Below are 12,986 nucleotides of genomic sequence, written 5' to 3'. Positions count from 1 at the left end.
TCTGGGTAAGCCAAGTGTTTTGCGTCAAGCCGCCAGCCCTGGGCAAAAAGTTACGCCAAGCACCTAGCGTTTTTCTGCCCCTCCTACCTGCACAACTTGCGTAAGTGTCAGCTTCCGCCCACCCCCATCGCGGCCGCAAAATGCGTAAGGCCGTCCCCATTCCTGGCGTTGGTCTACCCCGCGTGCTTATAGTAGAGCTCGTGCTGCGTATCAACGGGGGCCGATTCTTCACGCCGGTTACGCAGCGGCCGTTGCAGCCGCATCAGCCGCCCCTGCTCACTGCCTTTACGCCGTTTGCGTAGCGTGCCCCAAGATGGCGTTGCGGTCGTCGTTGGCGGCGGCCGGAGAGCTGGCGGCGGCGGCAGGGCTGGCGGAGCTGACGGGGGGGATGAGGCGGGCGAAAGGCGGCCGCGGCAGCAGCGTGTAGCGGAGGCTCCCGGCGTGTGAGAGACTCTCCTGGGAGGCGGGTCCCCTCAGTCCCCGCTGCCGGAGCCCGGCGGGTCCCACCCCCCTCAGAGCCACCCCCCCGCCTTATTCCCCACTGGGCCTCTTGGAGCCCAGGCCTTGCGCCCCCCACAGCGCCCCATCCTCGGTGTCCTCCCCCCGCCCGGGCCTACCCCGTTAGCGCCGAGCCCCTGCCGCCTCCGCGCCGCGCCCCCCACTCAGCCCCCTCGCTGGCCCCCCCTTCCCCAGAACGGAGGATGATGAAGCTCAAGTCCAACCAGACTCGCACCTACGACGGGGACGGGTACAAGAAGCGGGCGGCCTGCCTGTGCTTCCGCAGCGAGAGCGAGGAGGAGGTGAGCGGGGTTGAGGGGGCGCTAAAAGTGGTGGTGGGGGGGCTGGTGAGCGGGGCTAGATGGGGGCGGTCGGAAATAGGCGGGGGAGGGGCTGGCCTGGGTTAAGAGTGAGTGGTGGGTTGGGGGCGGGAAGTGGGGGCACCGGGAGAAAGAGGCAGTAGTGCATTGGGGCGAGGTGTGTGCTTGGGAGCAGAGTGGTACGAGGCCCTGGAAGAGAATTAGGCAGCCAAAGGGGAGGTATCGTCTGGGTGGCTCATTCTGGGAAGAAAAGGTAGTGGGGTGAAGGGTGGCGTGCTGTTACCAGTGTGGTCGGGGGAGGCTGAATGTTAAGCCCGTTGAAACACATTGGGTTCCCCAGGAGCAGAGGCTGAAAGACCTTAAGCGTCAGAAACTCTAGAGGGTAGGATACATGGAGTTGTGAGTGAGTCGTCTGGGGGGAGTAGTGCTTGCAGTTTTGGAAGGTAAGAATTGAGGGTTCCCAGAGAGTCAGCGGTTCAAAGATATTTAAGGTCCTTGACATGGTTGGAAAGAGTAAACACTTTTTTATTCTTATAGCTTGAGAAGTGTATGGGGTTTTAATTTTGCCAGTCAAATAGCTAGCTCTCTACTCTGCAATCTTGCAAACTGGAGGTGTGGGAAGGTACAATAGATTTTGACTGAGAGTAAGGACAACTGAAAAGATAAAGCCATCACAAATCATTTTCTTTTTCTCCTTGTGCAAAATTTAGCCTTCTGAAAGTGTTTATATTGCATTTCATAATGTAGCAGAAAAATTTTGCAAAGCATATTTAAGCAAATGCAAGATACAATTTTGAGTGATGGTATGATTTCTCTAGAAATCAAAGAAAGGTGCAGAACGAAAGGTTTAAAACACTGAAGGGTGCAATGATCTCTTATGGCTTGGCATGGCATGGAATGGGATAGAATTTGGCCGTGGGCTGAACTAACCACAGTGGCAGAGCTTCAGTCCAGCACATCACATGAGATGGGAAAGGAAACATGACCCTGGATTATAAAAAGAAACTGGGATAAAAGGGACTGATGCATTGCCAGAAACCACTGTCCAGAGAGGCTTGGAAGGAAGTGGGAATTAAAGGTAAACTGGTTTGCCTAAAAACAATCATATTGTAGAGGATATTTGTGTCTGTAAGACTAAAGAGAGTGAATTTGCACAGAAATGTGATTTTTAACACTTAGAAAAAACCTTCCTATTTGGGGTACAATATTTAAAACGAACCAAGAGATACTCCTATGTGAGTGTAATAGAATCATATTGACTAGATCTGATTTACTGGTTTCTTGGTGGCTGTACCAAAGTCTTTGTTCTCCTGATTATCATACTTGGAGCCAGAGGAAATCTGAAGGGAATGCAGACAGTTCACTGGAAAGTTAATTAGCATGCCATTTGGTTATTATTTAATGTGGCGAAGGAGCCTTTATTATAGCTGTGTTGTCATTGTGCAGAGTGTCAGCATTTCAGTTATAAATGGTCTGAAGGATTTAAAACAGGTTCTCAAACTGGGGTTGGGACCCCTCGGGAGTCGCGAGGTTATTACAGGGGCGGGGGAGGGTGCAAGCTGTCAGCCTCCACCCCAAACCCTGCTTTGCCTCCAGCATATATAATGTTAAAGTAAAAACACTTTTTAATATGTTTATAAGGGAGGTCGCACTCAGAGGCTTGCTTTGTGAATGAAAGAGGTCACCAGTAAAAAAGTTTGAGAACCGCTGATCTAAAACTTCCTTGTAAAAACTTGTCTAGACAAAAAAAATGGTCTGTCTTACCAATTTCTATGAAACTATTTTGCAATTTTTAAATAAGTATAAGGAAAAATGTAGCCTTGTGGCTTCAGAGGTTGCTTTGTGGTGCAATAATGCTGGGCCTAATTAAGAAAATAACACTTCCTGGAGCAGTTTTACACAACTGCTTATGAAAATGTTACCACATATGCCTAATCATTTCTAGACAGGTGTGTTTAGGTACATTTTCATTGTAGTGTCCAGAATGTAATATGACTAAATAACAATTGAATTTTAATACCACCGTAGTTGGAGCTTCTTTCTGGTTACTGATCTGTTCACAACTGTTTTGGTCTTGGTTACACAAAACAACTATACTTCAAAGTATGGCTTTGACAGCCTGAGAAAGTTGAACTGACTTGATTAAGGTTTGATTATTTATTTTTAAAACTGGTTTAGTATACTGATGCTAATGGTTGTGTGGACACTCACAGTTTTGTTTAAAACCAGACTTTTTTCAGTGTAGTTTAAGTTGATGAGGAATCAGCATAGGCTAAACTAAAATAAGCTACCTCTTACACCAAAATAAGAGGTTGAAAACCCTGTTCAAGTTAAACTGATGCAACTTCTCCCTATAGATAAGGTCTAGCAAAGTTCTGACTCCAGCTTTCAAAAACAAAACAAATCTAGACTTCAGGACTGGCTACTGAACCATTCCTGATTGTCTCTTGTCATAGTTGTGTTACAGAAGGCAGTGTGTGGGGCTCTGGAGAAATGAGAACCTGTATTCTCAGTGTCCTTCCTTTTGTGGATTTCATTCCAATTACTGTTAATATACAGGAAGTGTGTGTGATCACAACAGTTAGCATGGAAGTTCTCAACTGTGGGAGGGAACAACAAGGTTTCAATAATGCCATTCACTGACATTTGGCCTGGCCTTCCCACCCCATCACCAATAATGGGGTACCCAGGGCAAATTTGAGCGAATGGCATTGCAACCTGGCACGTGAGGTCATAGCGCCACTCAGATTTGACCTGGTTGGCCCCCTGCCAGGCCTAGGGGGGTAGGAGGGAGTTGTGGAAATGGATGAGGAGGACAACAGGGCTGAGAACCCATGTGGGTCATGGCAGGGCTCCTTGGTGGTCTCACTCCACTCACTGCACCAGCTCCATGCCAATTGTTGCTGCTTGCACTTAGTCCTGCTGGCCTCACACTTTACGCAGATGCAGTTGCCCCTCTGGCAGGTGATGCAGGCCAGGCCTGCCGCACAGCAATAGCTCCTGCACAACCTTGAGGACTTGGCTTTCCTTGGCTGCCTTGCTGCATGATTGGGGGCTGGCGAATGGGCCAGAAGAGCCCTGGCAGTGCCAGCCCTCCATAGGGCTTACAGAGGTCTCTGAGTTGGGACCAGTTCTAAGGCCCAGGGGACTGGCCCTTCCCACCTCATCCTGGGGATTGGAGGAGTGGGGTTGGGTATCCAGCCATTATTGAATGGGCTGCCACTGATTTGCTTCCAATTTGACATCTAGTCAGTTACAGAGGAAGAGTTTAGGTCCTGCTCCCCCCACACCTGTTCTGTCCTACCTTGCAGCCTCACCATACCTCTGCTTTGAGGGTATCTCTGTGTACACCTGTGCCTGTCTGTCATAATGGAGATACAGATGGGCCAAATTTGAGTGGTGTACTAGACAGTATCCGTCTCACTATTGTAAGGGGTGATGAGGGGCTCTAAGTGTGTATGTTGTGGGGAGGGCATGAGGGTGGAAAAACACCCCTCTAAGGTGTTTTCATAAAGTTGAGAACCCCTGGTCTAATGGATATATGAAACAGAATCTCACATCCCTAGTATATTACTTTAAGTGGCCTATTTTGAAACAAACCATTTTTCAATAAATTGTCTACACACTGGGTATCATCTTTTTTTAAAATATCTATTATTGAAAAGACAGTGTTAGGACAATACCTAAATGAGGTTGTGCTAGAAATCGAATACATTCTTTCTCCATATATTATGTTTTCCATACCCAAATTTTAGATAAAAACACATTTCTGCTACAAAAATTACTCTAGAATTAGTAAAGGAATAATTAATTTTAAAAGAAAACCTGAAGTACACACACACAAGAATAAACTTCTAAATTGGCTCAGTGCACAGAAAACTTTGTTTCACAAACAATAAGAATACAATAAAATCGATCCCCCTTAAAGGAAAGTCTGCCATGTCTCCCCCCCCCCCCCCCCAAAAAAAAAAAAAAAGGCAACGTGGCTTTTTCAAAGAGATTTTGAACAGCTTTCAGAGAGCCTTCTAGCAATAGTTAGCATAAAAGTATGCTGAAAAGGATGAAAAAACTATGGGGCGTAAATTCTTGTGATAATTGGTGCCTGTGTGTGAGAGAAGAACAGACTGGTTTAGAAATTTAAGTAACTGTTTAAAGGAAGCAATATAATCCTGAATTTAGTTTATAACCAAATCTTAGAACTTTGAAGTACTGCATTTTAGCACCTGTGATCTCTTAAGGGTTTTTAAAATTTTGCTGCTGGTTGTATTTAAAACAAAACAAAACATTTTTTGTAGACGGTTTTTTCAATAAGCATTTGAGGCAGAGGTCCAGAAAATTTTTCACAAGTTCACTTAGGTAGAATGGAAAACCACTTACTGGAACTTTATATGCTATATTTTAATAAATATACCAATTATAAATGTTTAGTTCTAGTGGATTTTTTTTAAAGCCTTGGCTTAGAGTGGCTATAGCTTGACATATCTAACAGCTGACAGGTTGCTCATTAGCAAGTTAATGGTTTGAGGGAATTTTGGAGGAAATACTTCTTTTTCAAAGAGCAGGGCATTACTGCTCTCCAGTTTACTATTGAATGAGGAATAAAACTGGATGAGGAAAACTATGGAAGTATACCCAGTCTATAGAGAGCATTCCTAAAGAGAGTCCCAGATAAGCACTCTTAACACAGAGGTTCTCAAACTTAACAAGGTGAGCTATGTTATAAGAGATATATATATGAACATCTCCCTGCTTACTGATAATCACATAACATCCCTGTGGTATCCTTATAGCAATTGCTTGCTTTCTAATATTATCTTTCCGTGTATTTAATGTGTGTTCAGCTATCTTTAATGTGATTCAATAGCTGGAAATAAGGAAAGCCAGCATCATGTGATCAGCCAGCTTTCCACAGACCGCAGTCTGAGAATCATTGCTCTAAAGGCTTAACTTGACTATATTTCCTTCAGCTACATAAAAGGTTTCTGTGAAAGCAAAATAAAAATACCCACCATATTTTGCAAATACAGTATTGCATCTGCACATCTATCTATCCTTAATCCACTTTCCCGTGGCATGTAGCAAGTTTCCAAGAAAATACAAGCTTTCATCTTAAAAAAAAATAAAAAAAATAAAAATGGTTTCTAGATTGTATGATTGTAATATTACCTTCTTAAATTGAACTGTGTGCGAACTGATCAACATTGTCTTCTTGAAATTGCGGAAATGCTGGTGGGGTGTGAACATGGTTATGTGGGAGAGAAAGAGGAGGGGTAAGATTGGTGGGATATGTGTAAAGTAAGAGATTGGCAGAGAACTTGTGGAAGACAGAAAATATAAGGGAAGTTGCAGAGTGCATGGAGAGGAAGTAAAGACAAAATAAACACTGAAAGCAATGTAGGGAAGAGAGAATTTTAATTGAATACAGGGAAGAAAGTGGAAGTGAAGCCAGGAAGGGAAAGAAGGGTATGAAAACCCCAAGAAAAACAGCAACATTTTAAACTTTATTGAACAGAAAATTGTAATGTTGCAACTAAATACAGTGTATAGTAAATAGACAAAACTATTGTATTTATTTAAATTGCAGGTCTTTCTCACCCTGGTTGGCAGGTTTAATCCTCAGGCTAGGTGGTGTCTTGTAAACTTTTAAAATTCTGTATGTATTTATAATATAGTTTGGCCCTTTGTAATTGTCTTTGAGTTACAGAGAATAAGCAGTCTGAACCTGTTTTGAGAATATTATGTGAAGTTGCAGAATTCAGTGGGATAAGAGACTATGTGGGCATAGTTAAAAAACAAATTACAGGCCTTTGGTGTATTTTCTAATTCCTAACAAGTTGGCTCATGTTTCTTCTTGCACATATAGGCACATATCTCTGTCCAGTGTAGACTTTACAATTTCTGTTTGGGGGAAAAAAGGTTAGTAAAGAGTTGAGAAACCAGTGGGCGTTGAAAAAAAAGAGCATCTTGTTTCCTCTTCCAATCTATAAATAATAACTAGGTTTGAGAGGATGAGATCTACTACTTCTAAAATCTTGAAGGACATCATGACCACCAGAAAGAGTTCAATTCACTGACTATAGATGATATTTTCTTTTCTGCATACAACAGTTAGTTTTAAACGGAGAACATGTTTTGATAAACTTTCTTCTTATTTATCCAACACACGTAAGATAGCTTTATTTAACTAATTTCAAAACGCTTTGAAATGTAGTATTTTTAATTGAATTTGAATTTCCATCCAACTAGAGCTTGATATAAATCACAAGTAAAAAATTTATCATCATCCCGTAAGCAAGAAATGCATCATTCATCTTTTCTAGCATAATACAATATGTAAAAATTAAGAGTTTATACATGTAAATTAAATTATTTAATTGCTTAAATGTGTGTAGATATGGTGTAACCTCCTTGTTACCAAAAATAAACACCAAATTTAGGCCTGGGCACACTGCAGGGGTGATACAACGTAGCTGAAGTTGACATACTTACATCTACTCACTGTGGTGTCTTCACTGCAGTGAGTCGACTGCTGATGCTCCCCCGTTGTCTCTGCCTGTACCTCTTGCTCCGGAGTTGACAGGAGAGTGCTCGGTGGTTGATTTATTGTGTCTAATCTGATCCAGCGGGTAGTATAGTATCGTGATCCAGTGGGTAGTATAAACAAGTCCTTGGGCACTGGTGCTGGTCCATGGACCAGTCATTGAGAAACACCGAACTGATCTCAAGACTTTACATTTCATGGCAAGTTCTAATAGAAATAGTGGAGGTAGCTAATGTGGAGTGGAACTGAATTAGCTTTTGAGTGCAGTTCATCAGTTTGGTAATGGTAAATCCTGCTGCTTGGTATCTTGTCTGCTCTCCCTGTCATGTCTCATCAAGTATGTCTACTTGCCTGTCTCCTTAGACTGTGAGCTCCACAGGGGGACTAGCTTTTCTTGAATGTTTGGAAAGTGCATCACTAAAATATCTTTGGGTTACTATCTACTCACATAGCTTTAACTAAATCTCCATGCTGATAACTTCCAGTTATCCTTCATAAAGTTGCCTCCACGAAGCCACACTGTAGAAGTCACATGCTTAGCTGTGACTGAGCAGTAAACAGTGGGTTTTTTGTTTTGAGCTATAATTGAGAGGATCCTGGAACTTCCTCGATAGCTACAATGTATAAACTGAGGAATGATCCTTCACCTCTCTAAATCTCTCAGTTCCCCTGTTTTTCCTGCCAAAGTAGTCATGGAAACCAGCCTCTCCTTTTCAGTCATGTTAGTTTTGCATAGGGAAGTTGTAAATAGTACGTTAAGTAATAGTAATTTGAGTATTGTGCTTGCTTTAATTTTAGTTTAATTTAGTAGATTTCACCTGTTTGGTTGAATTTTTGCTGGTTTTGAATTGCCTTGGACCTTGCCTAAGATGTTTTGTCTTGCTATTTTCCCTTCTTTGGATTTGTATAAGTACCTTTTTATGCTTCAGAGAAAGGCACTTTGCCATGAGCTGTGATGCCTGCAAGGTCTTCTCCAAAAGGAACCATAAGGACCGTCTCCAGGATGTGCTCCTGGCAAGAGGTTCTAGTAAGTGACCATCTCCTTACAGATGTCTTATTGGCAAGAATAGTGAGGAAAGATTAGCATCCACAGTGCTTAAGCCTAATACAAAATGCTTGGCTGAGAATGTGGTTGCTCTCTTTTAAAGGTACCCTGTAAGGAACCATTGAAATATGCTTTACCAGTGATGGAGCCAAGGTTGATTGCAGTAGGTAAGGGAGGTAGAGGAACAGGAAGAAACACTGGGATACACGGAGGAAAGAAATTGTTTTGGATTCTTCTTGCGGTAGTCCCAGAGGCTCCAAGCAAGATATAAGGCACATTGTATGAGTCCCTATACAAACACACAGACAGTGCTGCAATTGAAATAACTGAACAATTCATCTTCTCTTCAGTTTTTGCTGTATTTCTGAGAAACAGTACCCTGTCTTTGTCACTGCTTTCAGGCGGATTTCAGAGGCTCAGTGTATTTTTTTTAAACATTCTATTCTATTTTTAGCTGAACTTGGTGAAAATCTCACCTAGTCTCTGTTGCAGAAACACTAATGAACTTTGCTAGTAAAATTAGCATGTATAACGACTGCATAGCTATTATAAACTTTTTTGAAATAAACCTTCTCTTTTTGTAGATTTCAAATATATTTCAGTGTTTTTAAATATAATGCAACAATGGGAATAATTTTCATCATCACACTGTTAGAGGTATACTGAAATGCTTGGTGAATTTTAGGATGTTTCCAAAAGGTACTTTTGTCTGATGCTGGTACTTCATGACTATTGCTTCTAGAACATGCTGTGGTTAGAATAGGAATCTGGGGAGTCAGGACTCCTGGGTTCTGTTTCTGCCTTTGCCACTGGCTTGCTGTGTGGTTTGGAGCTCACTTCACTTCTCTGCCTCTGTATTTTTTTTTTTCGTCAAGTAAGTATAATACTTTCTCATAGGATTATTTTGAAAAAAAATCTGAATAACAGAAACCACCAGTGTGATGAGACACAGTGGAGTAAGACATTTAGTGATAGTATATTACCGGATTACAAGCTTGGCAGGTGAAGGCATTAGCTGCACCAGCCTAACCAAATACAAACTTTGATAATTTGTTTTTCCTATTTCAATGTATTATATTATAGTTGCAAATGGATGTTGTGTTGACTTCTTGCACTAAATTATTGTGCACTGGGTTAACCATTTGACCAGAGGTGGCCATGCTTGTGTGATGGGCAAAAAGACCAGGCGTGTGTGTTTGTGTGTGTTATGATCCTTATATTCACTTTAGTAAAATTTGTAAAGCACTTCAGGAATACTCTGGATTCATAATAGTTATAGACATAAGATAAATCTCATGAGCAAAATAGAGCAGTTCTTGTAAAGTCTGATTTTTTTTTAAGGGAAACTGAAAATATTTATAACAAAAAGGACTTACAATGATGTCTTTTTAAACAAATTGAACATTAATGCCAGATTAAGAGTTGATAGTGGAAAATAATAGTTAGAAAATAATGGTACAAAATCCACTTGCTAGATCAGTGGTCCTCAAACTTTTTACCTTCTGCACCCCCACGCCACTGTTGGGAGCAGGGAGCCAGGGCTGCAGCTGGGGATGGGGCCGGGAGCTGGGCTGGAACAAAGCTGAGAGCAGAGCGGGGCTGGGTGGTACCCTCTACCCCTCATGGGGACTGGCCCAGGCCCTGCTGCGCTCCCCCCCCGAATGTTCCTCCATGCCCCCCTAAGGGGATCCGCTCCACTGTTTGGGGACCACTGTGCTAGACTGATCAAGTACTGTTTCTCTGTGTGCATATGTAATGTGTTATCTGTTCTAGAACTGGCCCATCTTCTAAAATGGTGCGCATTTCAAAAGGTATGCAGTATGAAAGTCAGTTTGTTGTATTATGTAATAAAACTGCTTCTGACTGTGACAGTTTATTGGTTATTCCGTTTGATATTACAAAGACATGTAAAGACAATGAAATAAGACAAATGTCAACTTAAGCCCAACAAAGTTTTGTCTGTTTTTTTCATTTAGGTTTAGTCTATTCATAAAATTAGTAACACAGCTTAGATACTGGGCCATATAAATACTTGTGAGGGTGGATAGCATTTCTGTAGTTGATATAGATTAGATTAATCTAGACTACATCTTTAAATTGCACTGACTGTAATAGGGAGTTAACCACAGATGATAGAAGGCTAGAATTTCCCTCTTAATTCCACATATGCACTGAGATTCCCACATTATTTAGGACACCATGGCATGGTAGTACCAGGATGTTTTTGCCATTCATTAATGTATTTCTGAGGAAGGTAATGATTAAATCTATTAGAATGTTGTCAAGTAGTTTAGATCAAACGTTTGGCATGCCTTTCCTAGCTGCTGGGCGAGAGGATTTGTTTTGTTTAGAAAGTATCTCATAGACTTTAAGGCCAGATGAGACCATCATGGTCATGTAGTCTAATCTCCTGCATATTGCAGTCCATGTAACCTCACCTACCCACTCCTGTACTAGGCACGTAACCTCTGGTTAAGATACTGATGTCCTCAATTCTTGATTTAAAGTCTTCAAGTTACAGAGAGTTCACCATTTACTCTAGTTCAGACCAGAAAGTGACTTTGCCCCATGCTGCTGAGGAAGGTGAAAACTCCCTAGGGCTCTGCCAGTCTGACCTGGGGGAAGATTCCGTCTCAGCCCCAAATATGGCAATCATTTAGACCCTGAGCATGTGGCAAGACCCACCTGCCAGCCACCTGGGAAAGCACTATCTATAGTAACTCAGATCCCTCCCCCTCTAGTGTCCCATCTCTGGCCCTTTGAGGTACTTGTTGATAGCAGTCAGAGATGGGCCATATGCCATTGTAGGTAATCTCATCATACCATCCCCTTCATAAATGTATCAAGCTCAGTCTTGCAGCCAGTTAGGATTTTTACCCCCATTACTCCCCTTGGAAGGCTGATCCAGAACTTCACTCTGATGGTTAGAGACTTGTAGATGGCCAATTTATATCCATTTGTTTTTATGCCAACCTTGACCCTTAACTTAAATAACTCTTGTTCCTCCCTGGTGTTTAATCCCTCTGATATATTTATAGAGAGCAATCATATCTCCCCTTTGCCTTCATTTTGTTATCTGAACAAGCCAGGCTCTTCTCCTAAGGTGGGTTCTTCATTCGTCTGATCATCCTGGTAGCCCTTATCTGAACCTGTTCCAGTCTGAGTTCATTTTTCTTAAACATGGGAGACCAGAATTGCACACAGTATCCGGATAAGATCTCATCAGTGCCTTGTCTAATGGTAATACCATCTCCCTATCTCTACTGGAAATATCTTGCTTGATGCATCTTAGGATTGCATAGGATTTTTTCACAGCCATGTCACATTAGCAGCTCAGTCACCCTGTGATCGGCTGATATGTCCTGAACTTTCTTCTCCTTGGTTGCTTCCAACTGATATGTCCCCAGTTTATAGCAAGAATTCTTGTCAGTCCCTAAGTGCATGATCTTGCATTTGGAACTATTAAATTTTATCCCATTTGTATTACTCTAGTTTTCAGGGTCATCCAAATCTTTTTGTATGATATTCCGGTCCTCCTCCATATTGGCAATACCTCTCAACTTTGTGTCATCTGCAGATTTTGTTAGCACACTCCCCTTTTTTGTGCCAAGGTAATTAATGAAAATGTTGAATAAGATTGGTCCCTAAACTGATCCTTGTGGAACTCCAGTAGTAACTTCCTTTCAGCCTGACAGTTGACCTTTCAGTATGACCTGTTATAGCCTCCCGTTTTAACTCTTCCTTACTTACCTTTTGATTTTTATAATAATCCCCATATCTACCTGTTTTGATTAATAACAAATTAGAGGGAAAAACTGTAGCCATTGGGGTGGTGGGGTTTTTTGAGAGGGAGAGCGAAGTGATACTGTATTATATTTGTGTTCTTGCTTTCTCTCTCCTTCTTCTGCAACAGCAGTTCATTAACCAGTCTTATTCTCAGAACTGTGCTAATGTCAGAGTTTGTTTCAAAACGGTTAATTTTAATTGCCTGAGAAACTGTGGTAAAAATAGAAAATAACAAAAATTGTAGGGATAGAGCTCTTACTTTCAGATTTCTTAGAGGAGGGGAAAATTTTTTAAAACGCTTGTGCTATTTTCTTAAGAAATACAAACTTCAGAATTTTAAGCAGTGTTTAAGTAGTGCAAGTACATACGTAGCTGCTAATGGAGCCTTTTGATTTGTCATGAGATTAGTTAAGCTTGATGACAAGTCTTTCACTCCTTTCTTACTAGCAAAGCTACATCTTAAATACCAGGCTGCCATTGCTATCAGGTTAATTCTTCTGCTAAGGTTTTATTTTCTATGGTTCTATAAAGGGCAAAGATCTTCATTTCGGTGTGTCAATCGTGCTACGTTTGGGTCTGCTGCATAGTGGAGAGACCTTTCTACAGCAACCCTACTGTTCAGCCAGATTGCTTGCAAGAAGTACTGTTCCCACCCCCATGATCTCACTGCAGAAAAGGAATACTGCCAAGAAGTGAGGGTGCGGGTGGGGGCAGGAAGAGTTATAGGAATATCAATGCCAGGCATTTTCTTTGTAATCCCTATTGGTTTTGATAAATCAAGCTGGGAGAAACCTTA

General features: G+C 41.8%; 1 protein-coding gene across 3 annotated transcripts in view; it reads left to right on the top strand.

The window, feature by feature from the left end:
- Positions 1–299: 299 nt before the first annotated feature.
- NUDT3 (nudix hydrolase 3) overlaps positions 300–12,986 on the top strand; it is a 57,893-nt gene continuing 45,206 nt past the window's right edge. Inside the window, exon 1 of one of the 3 annotated variants that reach the window (XM_050953111.1) lies at positions 300–800. In XM_050953111.1, coding sequence (XP_050809068.1) covers positions 702–800 — 99 coding nt within the window. In that variant the 5' untranslated portion in view covers positions 300–701. The remainder of the gene's footprint in view (positions 801–12,986) is intronic. The other 2 variants (XM_050953112.1, XM_050953104.1) reach the window with 2 other exon arrangements.

Source organism: Gopherus flavomarginatus, chromosome 5 (assembly GCF_025201925.1).
Source record: "Gopherus flavomarginatus isolate rGopFla2 chromosome 5, rGopFla2.mat.asm, whole genome shotgun sequence".
In the NCBI taxonomy this organism is placed as follows: domain Eukaryota; kingdom Metazoa; phylum Chordata; order Testudines; family Testudinidae; genus Gopherus; species Gopherus flavomarginatus.
The sequence above is the reverse complement of the archived record's forward strand: the minus strand, read 5'-3'. Positions and strand labels throughout refer to the sequence as shown.